Here is a 16,874-nt window from a genome sequence, read left to right on the forward strand (position 1 = left end):
AATATCCTTGTTAGGGAGAAAGGAGGGCCCTGGAGTGGGGAGGGCGGGATGGGGAGTGAAGGACACACTGTCCTCAGATAATCAGCCAATACCAGATGGAGGCCAAATTGGGCATTCCCACAATACTGAGATTCTTTATTTTTACCCACTCTCCCTAGGCTCTACTTGAATAAAGCCTGTATAATGAGCTCGCAGTGCTGTCAGTAATTGGTATTAGATGCATTAACTCAAGTTAATATGTCCCATATACCATGAAAATAAAATGTTGAAAGAGAGCATTTTTGGAACTATTCTGTCCTACAGAAATCATCATTTTATGAGCCCATCACATTGTCTTTAATGCCACACATACACCTCTGGATAATAACCACTAAAAAAAAAAAAAAAGAAGAAGAAGAAGAAGAAGAGTAATAAAATACTTTGAAATCCTAACGATCATGAAAAATAATAGCTCGCTTTTAAAAAATATCAAGGTACCATAGTAAAATATTATTATTATAAATGTTAGATTCTTTGCCAAATTCATGTAGCTTCATTTGTCAAGGAGTTAAAAATTCAACTGACATCATTTACCTACTTCCCTTTCTCATGTCCCATAGTGTTTTCTATTAAAAAAAGAAAATTGCTTAATACAAATATGCTTACAAAGTGTAAATTACAGAATAAACTATACTGTAAAAATGACTAAAACTTGGTAAGTTTTTTCTCATGAATAAAACAGTTTTAAAGAATAATCCAGCATACTTGGAGTTCTCTTCCTTTAAAGAAGCATAGTATTAGTTAGATATTGACTTTACCAGTGCCCAGGGATTGGTTAGAAGTTAAACTGTTCCTGGGATATTAATGTCATGATAACACTGTTCAAGTTCTGTAACTTCAGAAAGTGAAGTAATAGGAAATGTCTTTCGTAATCATATGAAGCCATGTCTCTCCATTTAATAAGAAATATGTTCGAATCACTGGTTGTGATTCCAGCCCACAGCTTTTAAAGCAGTTATGCACTTCAAGTTCTTCTCAGCATTTGATCAAAATAAAGATATTTATTGCCTAATATAGTCAATTGCCAAAAGCATTTTGTTTGATAAATGTATCTCCACAGAAGTTTCAAGTATGCACACCAACCCAGGATTTCAATTCTTTATTCATTTGTTCTATGCTCTACTTTAACAGACCTTTTTTTCCCTTCTTTAGGCTGATGCAGTTTCATTTGAAGAAATAAAGAAGTATATTAATCAAGAGGTTCTAAGGATTTTTGAAGGTTAGATCTACTTAATAAACATTTCTGAACTTTTCACCAGTTACTACCTCCCATCCACTGTAGGGGATCCCTTCAGCACTCTCTCCAAAGCTGGCCATTCAACAACAATGTTAAGAGGCAACCTCTTTTATGAGGGGGATGAGGCAACTCTCTTAGATAGAAAATTCTTCCTGACACTGAGTTAACTTTGCTTCTCTCTAACTTCCTCTCATCATTCCTGGTCTTTTAAATAGCACAGGTAAAGTATCTTCCTCTATTCCCATGACAGCCCTTAACAATATTTTTCCATATCCATAGTACTCATCCTTACTTTTCTGTAGTGCAAGTGTATCTAGCCCCTCCACTGTCACCACCCTTGAAAAACACTTCATTTTTTTTTAAGATTTTATTTATTTATTTGACGGAGAAAGATAGCAAGAGCAGGAACCCAAGCAGGGGGAGTGGGAGAGGGAGAAGCAGGCTTCCCGCGGAGCAGGGAGCCCGATGTGGGGCTCGATCCCAGGACCCTGGGACCATGACCTAAGCCAAAGGCAGATGCTCAACGACTGAGCCACACAGGTGCCCTGAGAAACACTTCATTTTTAAATGACCCTCATTCACCCAGGAGTATTTTGACCAAGGCAGAGTACAGTGTGTTTTGATTTAGACCTGGGTCAGCAAACTTTGGCCCACCAGTCAAATTTGCCTGCCCCCTGTTTTTGTGTGGCCCACAAGCTGACAATGGTTTTTACTTTTGGGGGGGTGTGGCGAGGGGGAGCACGTAAGGAGTGCATTTTTAAATGCTTTTTTTAAAATCAGAAGAATATTTCATGACATGTGATAATGATCTGAAATTCAAATTTATTTCCACAAATAAAGTTTTATTGGAGCACAGTCAGACTCATTCTTTTAGGAATTTTCTCTGTTTTCATGCGAGAGCAGCAGAATTGACTTGTGGTCATGGGGATTGTATAGCCTGAAAAGACTTAAATATTTATTATCTGACCCTTTATAGAGAAAGTTTTCTAACCCTTGATAATAGACTTCAATAATGCTGCCTATGATGGCATCCTTTAAAAAAAAAAAAAGGCTTCATTGATTTTGATTTTTCAATTAACTAACAACCCTGGATCTTGTTTACACAAATTTTTAAAGATTAGATGTTTTTCATTGTGTGCTGTGTCCATTTTTAAAATCTAAGTGTGTGATTTTATGTTTCTTCATATTAAATTTCAAAAGGTTTGTGTTCACACATTGTCCCAAACTGAAGATACCTTGTGGAATGTTGTCTTACTGTAGGGCAGGTGGACTGACCCTCATAACTTTGTGCCATCTCTGAATTTTATAACCATGTCATCATTCTAATTATAGGTAGAAATGTTGGAGGAAAGAGTCAAGAGTCAAGGATTAGGCCTTTCTTAATGCCACTGCATTCCTCCTGTTCACTTGTTAATTCTATTAATCTATTGTTTCAGTGACCTCTGAATCCATATAGTTTTCTAAAATCCACTCTATATCTTTTTAATCTGTTCCCAAGATATCACATGATTTTGTCAAATGACTTGCTAAAATCAAGATCACTCCCCTCAACTGTGAGCTTAATACAGTGGGGAATTTTTGTCTTTAAAAAATGAATCCGCATTGGCTCTCCTGGTTCCTGCTTCTTTTGCACAGCATCCTTTCTTTGCCAAGCTAAATATATATTACTGAATTTTGCAAGGAATAAGATTACAAAATGCCCCAAGTTCACGGGAAGTCTTCCTACTGCAAACATGGAATTAGCTACTCTCCTAGAAGCTCTGATTATTTTAAGCAGTAATTAGTATTAGAGACCAAAATCTCAGTGCTTGAGTATACATTATCTTATTTCACATGAGCACTAGAGATAGAACAGAGTTAACACAGGAACTTTGGCTGCTTCAATGACAAAATAGAAAAAAAAAGTGTTTTTTTTTTAAAGGTAATGAATTCATGCTGTTGATTTCAATTTACATTGATCTCTACTAAGTATCTTTACCATGCTCTGGCATGATAGGTCATTAATACAATTGTCCACTGTGTTTTTATTTCAAGCTACCAGTTTTCTCTTTATAATTTTAATGTTGCCCTTCAATCTAGAAATCCTTTTTTACTATCTTTTTTTCTTTTAATCTTTGAATCAAGCATCATGGGAAAGAGCCTCCAAACTTTGCAATCCAAACATACCCTCTCAATAAGCACTCCTCAAGCATCACCTGCCTGAAAAAGAAAAAGGCATCTCGAGTGCTCCAGAGAAACACTGAAAAATATAGAGGCATAGACAGGTCCAGCTAATTTGCAGGACTCAACGCAGAGTGAAAATGGGGGTGCCCTTATTCAAAAATGATTAAGAATTATAAGACAGCCATAGTTAAACACTATACCAAGCATAGGGCCCTTTTGAGCAAGGGACTCTGTGTGACTGCACAGGTGGGTTGTCCTTAAAGCCTGCCTGGGCACAGGACTTTCAGGACCTCAGAGAGCATCCACATGTTTAGTAGACACAATCATGGAAGGGAAAATACCAGCAAATATGTTTTTGAATTGTGATCTAAAATTCTCCTTTAACTCTTAATGTCCATGGGCTCTAGTGTCAACCGTCTTTTATCTCAGGCAGCTTTAATGCAGAATTTCAATTCCTTAAATGACTTTAAATTTAGTCTGAGATGTGGGAAGTGTTCATTTTGCCCAGTGGACCCTGGATGAAGGCATGGCCTCTGGTGGCCTCCCTGTTGCGTTCAGCAGAGGAGACGTGCCACTTGCATCCACAGAAAGTTTCCTGCTGCCCACTCACAGGCCGTTGTGGGGTTATTCCTGTGAAGGACTGTGCCTTCTGAGGAGAGAGATCAGGGGAATTGGACCACTCTCCACCTCTCTTGGGGCAGGCTCTTGTGGCTTGCACTTTCTTCTAAGTCTGTGAACTCCCCCTCTGCTGTTCTATCCCAGCTTCCTCTCCCAGTCATTCCCTGCCTGCCAGGAAGCGAAGGGTGCAGAGGCTCCCCCAGGCCTCCTCTGGCTCCCCCCCACCCCGCATCTCCCCCAACCACCTTCCCCAGTCTCTCCAGCCTGGCGAGGTCCCTCAAAAGCCACATGTCTTGTCTCAAAACCATATTCTAAGGTGGCCCACAAGGAAATTTTTTGGGAGACTTGTAGACTCTGAGACTCTGAACATGATACCCCCTCTCCTTTCATCTTTGTCGGTACCAGTCCAGCAACACTTTCTCCCAAACAAAATTGTATCGAAACCCAAGATTTGGTTATTTAGCACTTGAGTTAATTTGTCCCAAGATTATTCCAATTCAGTCCATTTAACTTTCCAAGTAGAAGTCACTTCTCCAAGGCTTCTGAATACCATTTACAAAAAGGAATAAGGAAAAACTCCATTTCCACAAATCCTAGAGCTCCAAGGTCACATTTCTCCCTTTCAGAAAGCTTTCTCTATACAAGCAAAGACTAATTTTCACAGGACAGTGGGCTCAGTGGCAGCTAATGTTTGTCTCTACCCCATTCACCCCTGCACAGCCACAGCCTCGGGGGCAACTCTCTCTGCCCAGCAAGTCGTGCACTGTCTATGGGGGCTCAAGGGAGTGCTGGAGAGATCCCGCTCTCCCACTTTACCATCCTTTCACTGGAGGTCCACACTGGAGCCTATAGTGAAGCCTGGATCAAAACCCCAAACTTGGGCTCTCTAGCTCCCTTCAGGGATTTCCAGGTGGCCCCTTCCCACAGATCTCACACTTTGGGCTCTGTCCTAGGCCACCAAGCCCTCCTTCAGCATCCCGATGCCCCCATCTCAAACCTAAGCATGGTGGAAGAAGGTGTTTTCCTATCAACCCCAAGTCTGGGTTTCTGCTGGGTCACAATGGGCAAATATGTGCCCAGTCCAAAATTAAATTAAATTCCCTATTTGATTAGCCAACAGATCAAATCCTTTTGCAAATAAGGTGACCTCACAGAGTGGGGCAAAATGCTGGGTGTCTCAGCTTAGCCTCTTTTGGCTTTATGAGGGCTTTGCAGCTACCCTACAAATTAGCATCTTGCGAGATCTGAGAAGCTTAATTCTTGCTATGACACCACCCTATTATACTTGGAGATTTCCATCAACACGCAGGAAGAATTTGCCAACCTGTGCAGAAATGTGGATACATATCCTGCTTTCTTGGTTCTTGAGACAAACTTGGAACCAACTCCAACTGTGGGAAGAGAGGAAAGTAAGGGCTCTGTGTCCCTGAGCAGTATTTCTGCCTCCAGAGCCAATGTCCAGGAAAGCCCCTTTATCTATGTTTTCTCCACTTTCCATACATATATTTCATATATATGTGAATATTTATCCTGTTCTCTTGTTTCAAGTGTAACACCTCTCTCGCATCTCAACAACTAAGTTACTAATTTACATATGTGTATGTATATGCATCATATATATACATCTCACCTGATAAGAAACATATCTTGAAGATGTACATATACCTTTTAAATACTTTGCACAGCATAGCCTCTATTTCTTTCAATTTGCCTCTTTCCATTTCTTTGTTTGAGTCTGTTGTTCAGCTTATAGGATTTCCTTTGTGCCAGTAATCCTTGGATGTCTGTTCATACAAAAGAGTAAGTTCTAAAAACCTAATCGAAAGTTATGAGTGAATGGTGGGACTCGCGCATCATGAGCTTCACTGTAGGGTAGTCTAACTGGGCTTTTTAATTGAGAGGACTTCAATTTCAGTGCCTTTAAGTCCTTCCTCTTATTCTGGCCAGATTCCCCAGAGGAAACGCTTCCATTTCCTGCCTGGCTGCCAGCATTTGGAGAGCAAAGTAGGAGAATAGGACTGAAAACAAAAAGAATAAATGTGCACTCATTTATTCTTCTTGTTTTCAGTTAGGGAAGCCCAAGACTCAGTGGGATCTGAAGGCCCCCCAGGGCACACGTGATCTATTTACCTTTTTTTTTTTTTTTTTTGCTAGGTTTGGGGAGGAACAACTACCCAGCTGTATAGAGAAAGAAATTTCTAAGACTACTTCTTAAACAGGCTTTCAGCTAATTCTTTTTATTTTTCTTCCCCTCCTTTACCACACTTCCAGAAGTAACACACATTGCCAATTCCTGAGACTTTTAAGGATTCTGTGGTTTAGAACAGGTTGTTTGTCAGTTTCTAGTATAAAGATTTGGTTTTCTTGAGTCTGCTAAGTCATCTGTCACTCAGCCTCTGGTTCTCAGCTTCCAAAATTTTGTCGTGTTGTCTTCTTTCATATTCTCCCCATTCTTATGCTTTTATGCCTTTAAAAAATATCTTACTATTGGTTTAAAGGGATTCGGGTGCGTGTGTTTAATCCACCATCTTTACCCAAGGTAACATTTCAAAGCAGCATGCTTACAATGGTGGCAAAGGATTAGGTCAGAAATACAATGTAGCAGTAACAGCCTTTGGGTTATGATGAAGCACAAAATGAATATGAATCCAGCAAATGATACTGTGGAACTCACAGTTAAAATGAAACTAGAGAGTAATTATTTGAATATATGAAAGGAAATTACTCTCCTGATATTTTCTGCCCCTTAGGAGAGAACTGTATCTAATTTTGGTTTCCACGTTTAAGAGATACTATGGAAAAGCCCTGGAATAGTGAAGCCAAAAAGTGATTTACAAAACAGATGACCAAACCTATGAGTAAAAGTTATTTAACCTGAAGACTAAGAGATAACAATAGTATCAAGTAGATGACTGATTTCCCAAGGGAAATACTCATTGACTGCTTTCTGTTTCCATCATAGAGTAACAAAAGGAAGTAAGTTGAAGCTGTACCAAGAAAATGGGCAATTTAACATTTGAATGGCCCTTAGGAGAAAACAATGAATTTCCTTATTTGGAAATATTTACAAATTCTGTCTGTGAAATAGAAGGTAGACCTGGGCCCGATGACGTCTGAATGCCCCTTCATTCTCCATATAATATAGTTTATCAGCACATTAATATTAATGTCTGCATTACGTTGATGAGTCCATTCTCTAAGGAAGGCAAGCCATTGGTCTTATTTGTTAGAATGACTGTCCTGGGTTTGCATTGGTAGATAGAATATGTGTGTTTGGTTTATGTAAGCTCCTATCTGAACTCTTCAATTTCCTGCCTCATTAGAAAGCATAGTCAAAACGGTTTAATTGACCAAAGATCCCTGAAAACAGAGAAAAGGCAATTAAGAATACAGGTCTTTACAATTTATTTAGAGGCTCAAAAACATATTGTTTTAAATTATAGAGCATTAGAGTAAGGTTCAGAAGAAGTAATTATCCTTTTGCTAAATGAGTATTTCTGAGTATATCCTGAAGCTAGATAATTTATAGCTAGAAGTAATTATCTTTCTAAAAGAATTCTGTTTTACTAAAAATATTAAAAACCACCTAAAGCAAATACTTATAAATTCAATTTGTGCATTAAAGAGGAAAAAATTAGTACTGTGAATATTTGTGTTTAGACACTGAAGGTATTCAAAGAGATATATCTCAAATTAATAAAAATTATACTGGGGCTCCTGCGTGGCTCAGCGTCCAACTCTTGGTTTCGACTCAGGCTGTGATCTCATGGGTTGTGAGATGGAGCCCTGACTGGGGCTCTGCACACAGTGGGGAGTCTGCTTGGAGATTCTCTCTCTCCCTCTCCCTCTGCTCACCTCCCCCCTTGCACAGGCACTCTTGCACTTGCTCTCTTTCTCTCAAATAAATAAATTTAAAAAAAAGAAAAATTGTACTGAAATATATATCTCTTTTAAGTGCAAAACAAATAATATGCAGAGTTTTGAATTGAATTTCATATTTGCTTGTAAAACACCTAGTTTACAATTTCATATAATAAAGAGATATCTACATCCAATATAATGATTTGCAAAACTATAACTATATGCTAATTACAAACTTGTTTTATCTATTTAGTTATTGGAAACAAATGTATGAACATCAACCAAACTTATCCCAGGTGGGTAGTCAGGTAATTAGAAGTTTTGTCCAAAGACCCATAATTTAATGTCACTCAGGGATGATTCATCAGATCCTCATTGGTCTTCTCCCATCCCTGTCAATCAGTCTGCATCCAGAGATTCACATCCTGTGAATGTTGTGATGCTTCCATTCTGCTTGCTTTATAATTTGAGAAAAGGAGTGTACAGTGATTGCTCCTTTGATAATTATACCTAATAGTCCATGTTTGTTAGGACTTTTCCCCTAATAATTCTATTTGAAAATAAATTTGTTTTACTTTCTCAAGCAGCACAAGGTCCTACATTTTTTAAACAAAATTTTTTATTGAAAGCCTATTGAAAAATAGGTTTTACTAGGGGATAATTTGCTCTTTATAAGAAGTTTGTAAAACACACATATCTGCTTAAATGAAATGTGCCCTTACAGTTCAGCTGAATGGGCTAAACTGAGTAAAGAGGCTAGAGAAAATTGGAGTAACTCTTCACAAGGTCTTTATGATTTGGCCTTTGTTTTTTCTAATTGGCAGCTATAGTTTCCAGAATGTTGCTGTCATTTGGTCTTACCTACAAAGTAAACACTAATTTAAAATTCAGTAAGAAAATTTTCTGGAAGATTTGTCTGCACAAAACCCATGCTGAATTCTTTACATTAAAGATTCATTTTTTTCTTACACATTGGATGTATCCTTGAAAAATTGGGTGTAAATTAGTTTTACAAATGAAATCATTTGAATTTGCTTTTTGAAGAAAATATGTGAAAAGAAAAAAAAAGGGACACCTGAGTGGCTCAGTCGGTTAAGGGTCTGCCTTCAGCTCAGATCATGATCCCCGGGTCCTGGGATCGAGTCCAGCATCGGCCTCCTTGCTCAGTGGGGAGCCTGCTTCTCCCTCTGCCTGCCGCTCCCCCTGCTTGTGTTCCCTCTCTCGCTGTCTCTCTCTCTCTCTCTGACAAATAAATAAATAAAATCTTTAAAAAAGGAAAAAAGTAAAGAAGAGAAAAGAAAAGAAAAAAGAAAAAGAATGCGGTGAATATCTTTTGTCATGCTAAAGATATGCCCTGCTCCAGTTTCTGTTTTAAATCTAATTATGCATATATTCTATTTTTTAAATGTGAGATATATAAAATATAAACAAACCAAGCAAGTTTAAATAAAGAATCCAATGGTAGATTGTATTTATAATGGGCTTTGGATTAATTTGCATTAATGATTTCATTAAAATTAATTCCTAGTGTAGTAAAGTATTGAATATGGTTTTGAGGAAAAATTGAACTGGATAATGGCCTAGGTAGACTTTATAACTGAGAAGTCAAGAATAATAAGTACAATCTTGGAATGATTATTCAAAAAAGCAATTCCAAGAAGGAATGTCTTATATTATGGAACAAGTTTTTAGTCATAAAATAAAGTTTATCAGCAGATAATCTTTATAGTGTCAGGGACTTATAAAACATGGGTAATAGCACAGGGTGATAATCTCTTTCAGGCTTTCTCTGGGATTCCTGAACAAGAGCACTTAATGCAGAAGGTATAAAATGCCCGATACACGGCCCTGCTTACAGAGAATGTTTAATTAATGTAATTAATGATATGTCTTATTTAGGAACTTATATTAGTGTGAAAATTCTCAATTATATTTTCATATTTCCATTTTCTTTGAACTTCCTCAGTTTCTAGATCCTTTTAATTTCATGAGTTACTAATGCACTGATGTTCTGTAATATACTCACTTTTATCCAAAGGCATTACTGATTTATTAATAAGTCTCCTAAATAAAGCATTAATAGTTGCATGACACCAATACCACCTATAATGACACTTTCATGGGCTAATGAATGAGCTCACCTTATACAAGCCCCTTTAATCAGTCCTTGCTTCCTTCCCTGGGTTCTTTCTTTAGGACCCAGATGAACAGTGTTAGGCTCCAGGTAGTTTGGGGAATGAACAAAAGGGCAAATGGCAATGATATGTTCCTTAAGAAGGCAGCATTACTTTTGGGGGAAGTATTCAATTCATAAAGGTCACATCACTCAACACCTGCAAAAGATTTTGCTGTTTTTATTGACATTTCTAAATGTTCTGGGTAATTTGTCAACTTCTCATAACTTGTGTGTTCTTCATTACAGTGTCTTCTTCAGGTTCACAGAAATGTGTAGAAGCTTTTTATTGTTTTTACTCTGTCTACAATTGGAATTCAGTGAGAGCATGCTCATTGGTACCAATGCTGAATTTTTTCTTTGGCCAAATTAGACATACTCCCTACTAAAACCGTGACTGAATAATGGGACTAACTGGAAATAAAACCAGAAAAAAAGAAGAATATTGAGGGTGTATAATAAGATTTAAAAAAAAAAAAAAAAGCAAAATTTGGGGCACTTGGGTGGCTCAGTCAGTTAAATTGTTGCCTTTGGCTCAGGTCATGATCCCAGGGTCCTGGGATTGAGTCCCACATTGGCTCCCTGCTCCTTGCTTGGTACGGAGCCTGCTTCTCCCTCTCCTTCTGCCACTCCCCCTACTTGTGCTCTCTCTCTCTCTCTAATAAATAAATAAAATTTATTTATTATAAATAAATAAATTTATTTATTTATTTATTTATTTATAAATAAATAAAGCAAAATTTAGTTGTTGACAAAGTACAATATTTTCCCAGTATAGGAATTAAACAGTGAAATCATAGTGAATATGGAACCAATGACCATTTTTTTAATAAAAAAATCTATTAACAATGCAGTTTTATTCAAGGATATGAAGTGTCACGTACTATGAGTTATCTATTGTTGCATAAGAAAATACCTCAAAACTTTAGTAGCTTAAAACAGCAAACATTTATTATCTCACATTTTCTGTAGGTCAGGTACTTGATGGGTTGCTTAATTTTGTGTTTCTGGCTCAGAGTGTACAACGAAGGTCCAGTTAGGATGTCAGCCAGGGCTGCAGTCATCCGAAGGCTGGACTGGGGCCAGAAGATCCACTTCCAAGCTCACACACGTGGATGTTGACAGTGGCCTCAGTTCATCCCCATGTGGGCCTTTCTATGGGACTTCTTAAATGTCCTTACTACACAGCAGCTGGCTTTCCCCAGAGTGAGCAATCCAAGAGAGAGAGCAGCCAGGAAGCCACGGTGCCTTTTCTGACTTAGTTTCCCTATTTGCACAATGTCAATTCTGCATTTCCTCTATTCATTTGAAATGAAAAGTAACTCCCCCACACTCAAGGATAGGGGAATTAGTCTCCACCTAACAATTCCATTTGGAAGAGAATGTCAAGGACTTTGTAAACATATTTTAAATGACCACACACGTTTACAACATTGCTGGAAAGTGTTAAATTTATTATTAAATTTATTATTAAATTTATTCCATCTTTTAATAGAAACCCAAAATTCTCTCCATAAGTCATTACCAGGGTTTAATTAGATTTCAGGCTAGTGTTCTCTCCAGTAGACTTGCCGCATCTCTGAAGCACTGAAAATTCTCAGACCCTCTGATTAGCACAGGTGGTCTGCATTTATATTCAGACAACTTTATACAATCCATTTTGTTTGACCAATCAATAAGACAACTCTCTCAGCAGTCAGGCCAGCTAGTAAATTAAATGCGCTTAAATTGAAAACCAAGTAGGGTTTTTTGTTGAATTTCATGTAAAAAATTTTGAAAAATGTTGATGAAAAACTGTTTCTGTTACATGATATACTCTTTTTTCTTCCATAAATGAAGAGAGGATGGCCGTGTTCCTATCACAGCTCAAGGTGCCAGCAGCAATGTTGGCTGCTCAAGCTCACGGGAGGCCTGGTCCACCAGGAAAGGATGGATTACCTGGGCCACCAGGAGACCCTGGACCCCAAGGTAAGTCTTCAAGTATAATATTTGTTTAGAACATGCTGATTACAGTTAAAGCAAATATATATGTATATACATATATATGTGTATATATGTACACACACATATATATAATGATTAATATAGAATATCTTGTTCATATTTGACATTCTAGAAGTTGATTTTTAACTGTTATGACTTCAAGCTTAAAACTGGCTAATAATTACCTGCTACTCTAAATGTATTTTAATAATATTTGTTAGAAGAATAACTGCAACAATAATGGCTTATATGTCATTATTTTGTGGGAATCAGGGTTGTTTATGCCTCCCTACTGATGTAATTTGACAACAACAAGAATCATCTTAGTATCTTGAAGAAGCTGAGGAGTATTTTTTTTTAAAGATTTTATTTATTTATTTGAGAGAGAGAATGAGATAGAGAGAGCATGAGAGGGGGGAGGGGCAGAGGGAGAAGCAGACTCCCCGCTGAGCAGGGAGCCCAATGCGGGACTCGATCCCAGGACTCCAGGATCATGACCTGAGCCGAAGGCAGTCACTTAACCAACTGAGCCTCCCAGGCGCCCGAAGCTGAGGAGTATTAAGAGATGCCACTACAGTAGTGATTTAGGTCCAAGTAAAATTTTGAGAAATTTTAGAATCCTTCCCATATGGTTTCAAAAATGTTTAAAGCAAAACTTTACTTAAATTGGCAAAAAATTATTTTTCCACTGATGACAACTTGACAGAAGACATGATTTTGAGCATAGCTTGACTAAATTAAACCAGCAAGGTCATTTTCTAGAAATCTGGTTAGCAATCAGCAGAGAAATCAAATAGACCCTGGTTTAGAGGATTCACAACTCTGACAAGGAAATATTAAATCCAGTAAGTACATAGCATGAAAGATAAAACCAGAGCAACTCCTTTTCATGTGTTACCATTGAGGAGCTCAAGGGTCCTCCTTGAAATATCAAAAGTTTGTATAAAGGAGAAAACGGAGAGTGAACATTAAAATTGCAAGAGAATACATCCAAAATACCATCTATGAAGAGAATTATTTTCTTTCACTAGTTCACTGTCCTTCCTATGAGCCTGGTTTTCCATAGGAAGTGCCCAAGTGACTGACAGGCCCTTCCTTCTCTGAGAGAAAAACTATCTCCAATCACAGGGTCTGTTAGAGTCTTACCCTTCAGTCACAGCTGACAAGGCTTTTGGTTTAGTTAGCACAATGTAGAACAACAGAAACATCATTCTAGTTCACCTAAACTAAACAGTATATTCTACCTTTCCCTGAGATCATAGAGAAGTTTGGCTGATAGATGGAAGAAAATGTGTAGAAACGGGTGTAGCCTTCTGGGTGTACATGGTTGTGTAGAAGGTAGTTAATTATTATCTTCCATTAGTTGAGTCTGTTCTGAAATCAGAGTCTATGAATCTGGAACAAAGAGCTTGAAGACTCATCTAAAGATGGATGATGCCTCAAACTATGTGAAGGATAAGAACTGTTAACACCAATAGCAGAAAAAAATATCTACTGATGCTTCAGATAGCTGTTCAGAGAGGACAAGTACAGTGGGGAAATCAGGATTATCAAGGAAAATAGTTCTGGAACTGGAGACACCTGTCCATACAAACTCCAGGCTTCAGACTCCCTCCCCATGTAGGGAAGGCCCATCTGGAAGGCTTTCAGTCAGAGACAATGCCAAGACAGCCATGTTAGTGAAGCTTTTGGAAAAAGACTATTCACCACTCAATTTATCTTCCGTTTTGTGAAAGATTTCTGTGGGATTTATCTATTTGCTTAAGAAATCTTCCAGACTACTTCTACTCCTGATAAGACTTTTTGACCCAATTCTTGAATTGGAAAGACTTCCTTATATGATTTCCAACTTTTTAAAAACCAGTGTTTGGTAAAATTGACAAAGCTTGTGCTCGCTCTGGCAGCATGACATATGTTAAAATTGACAAAACTTTAGTCCCGCCATGGAGTTTCTAACAGACGTATCTCCGACTCCAGCTCAGTTAGCTGTCTCTTCAACTTTCATATGATAGCTCCTTTCTAGTATTTGTTAAATTTGCCAGAAAGGCCGTGGAAAAATAAAAACCTACATAAAATGGGGTCCATTTTTAAGGAATATTTGCCTGTACATGCTATGCTGATAAAGCCACCAAGCAATCTTGTTGTACAAAAGAAAACAAGAGGCTGCTATTTGATTTTTGGTGCCCCTCCAAGAGTTCACAAGTAATTGAAGGCTTTGTCTGTGGTAGAGAAATAGACAGGAAGTGTTCAGAAGATAAAGTTATGCATATAGGCTCCAAGTTTTGCTCTGCCTGACTTAAAAGTTTTCTCCAAAAGGAAAGAAACAAAATGCATATAAAACTGTTACCCTAGTGTCCATTGCAGACGTCAGATGCTGTTGGCTGAATTAGTCCTCTTCGTGACACAGCATGATTGAGTTTGAGAAAAGATTGAGGTGAGAAAAGCAGCACAGAAAGGGAAAGAAAGTGTGGGCACCGAGCCTGGCGCAGCATGTTCTGCCCACTCATTGATTCTGTTTGATGGTGGCTCTTCTGCAATTTCTAAGAGACATTTTTTCCAGTGTTTATTAGGAAAGAAATCCACTTTCATTTAAAAAGTGGTTTGTATTGAAATGTGTACTATAGAAGGAGTCCTTTATTATCTTATTACCTTAAGAGCAGGACAGAAATTTAAAGGGGTCTCATAAGTTTCCTGTGCAATCCTGAGAAGCAGGAGACCTGCGGAGAGCGATGAGAACTTTGATGCAAGACTAATATCAGCACTCAATCCTAGTTGAGAAGGGGAGGTACTGCTCCTACCAAGATTCTGACAATGAAAACTTGGATCCTCTTTCAGTGGCCTGGTCTTCTTTTGATGAAAATAGAAACCACTGTGATTCTGAGTTGAGACACTTCATTTGCATTTTCCCTGAAGTCCCAAAGGGGGTGATCGTTGTCTTTTTTAAATTCAAAAGCATTTCTAGACAACTTTATATTTTAACCATCCTGTGGGTTTCTGGTTATTGCCTTCCTTCTGCAGTGAGAGAACTTTCCTTGGTGTTCATTCCCACCTCGGATCTGCAGCGTAGGTTCCGATGGCTTGTGCAGTGGGGGTGAGCAGGAAGGTGCCACACTAGGATCAAAGAAGCCCAGTGACATGATGCAGCTGGGTTTCCATATATACATGAGCGAGGCGGATCTTCCCATCAGCCCTGATCCTCTTGGGCAAGTTTTATGAGAAAGAACTTTATTTAAACTGTTTTCAAACACAACTGATTCTCCACCTCTGAAAATTCTGAAGAGCAGATGCTACGCTTGAAAGCCCTGTTTCAGAAAGAACCCCGCCCACAGAGTAGATGTGGAATTAGTAGCGGAAAACAGATCCAGTCATTCCATGTGTCCTCCATCCATTTTGAAAGGACATTATTGGGAATGGTGGTTCCTACTTTTGAATTTTAAAGTTTCGCTGTTATTGGTTTATAACGAAGAAAGCCTTCTGTTCTTTGTAAGCCAGTGCCCCATAGGGTAGTTCATGTGACTGATACGGATCTGACCTGGCACAGTGGTTAGTGGTAAGGGCCTTAGGAAACGGGAGGCATGTGTGTCCACCATGACTGAGGCGCATGGCAGCCCGTCAGTGGGCTGGGCCACAGGAGGCTGAACGACTTGTGATGTGTGTCGCACATCAGGACAGGAAGAACTGTCCCTCCCCAAATGCTGGAAACCCTCCTTTCATGGCCATTTGTATGCAGATAGATGCACTGAATTGCAGTTTAAAAGTAAATCCCTGGGGTCAAAACAAATCTGTCTACAGAAAGTACATCCAGTCTGCCATCTAAAACACTCCAACAAGCACCAAATTTCTTTAATGACTAGGACATTACTAGTCAGATGCTGTAGATTAGGACATCACTGTGGTTTTCCTTCCCCACCTAAGCTACAGGATATCAAACTGTCACCCTGCATCCTTATAGACCATAGAAATACGAGTCCATTGATGGGTAGACCTGCCTTTTATTCTTTTCCAAATTTCAAGACAAGCCTACCCAGAAGGGGTGAAAAGCTTAATTCTAGAAAATGGGAAAGCTTTTACTGATTTTATTAGCATTCTTATCTGAAGTTTTGTTGTGAAGCAATTATAAAATAAGACCCTATGGCTTTATGGCAGCCTTCCTAAGGAATTAGCTTGAGGCCTTATTAGGAAAATTGAGAGTAAAAGCTCTCATGTGCTTGTACAATTCAACAGCAATAGTAGATAGTTATTAACCTAATGAACTGAGAGCTTTGTACAAATAAATCATTACATTTGACAGGAAAAATGTAAATGTTACCCTATTCTGCAAATATGCGAATTACTCTTTCTTGTTTTGTGATACCATATGCACTGAAATCCACGTGGAATAATAAATTTTTGCCTTATATTAAAATCTGAGAACTGAATTTGAGTATGTAAGTTTTAGCAGATACCGTCTCCATTTGGAATTGTGTTAGAGTCTTGTTAATCCGCTTGGTAATCGAAAGTTCATACACGGTTTGCTTTTTTCTTTCTTCCTCATTTTTTAGCCTATGATCTCAAGCACTTACTGAGATAGCTTGAGGGTCAACGTTATAATTTTTCACAGTCGTTGGACCTGGTTGAACTATCAAATACACCTCATGAATTCTTAATCGCAGGAAACAAACTGAGTGTTGTTGGAGTGGGGGGTGGGGTGGGAGGGATGGGGTGACTGGGTGATAGACACTGGGGAGGGTATGTGCTCTGGTAAGCGCTGTGAATTGTGCAAGACTGTTGAATCTCAGATCTGTACCTCTGAAACAAATA

The 16,874-nt window shown here is 38.4% G+C and overlaps 1 protein-coding gene across 1 annotated transcript in view; it reads left to right on the plus strand.

Annotated features, from left to right (window-relative positions):
• Positions 1–11,935: 11,935 nt before the first annotated feature.
• The window catches only part of LOC145723189 (collagen alpha-1(XIX) chain-like), a 15,443-nt gene continuing 10,504 nt past the window's right edge, over positions 11,936–16,874 (plus strand). The window contains exon 1 of the mRNA XM_081829351.1: positions 11,936–12,059. Coding sequence (XP_081685477.1) covers positions 11,936–12,059 — 124 coding nt within the window. The remainder of the gene's footprint in view (positions 12,060–16,874) is intronic.

The sequence above is a fragment of the Leptonychotes weddellii genome, chromosome 8 (assembly GCF_054177405.1).
Source record: "Leptonychotes weddellii isolate Sample4059 chromosome 8, ASM5417740v2, whole genome shotgun sequence".
In the NCBI taxonomy this organism is placed as follows: Eukaryota; Metazoa; Chordata; class Mammalia; order Carnivora; family Phocidae; genus Leptonychotes; species Leptonychotes weddellii.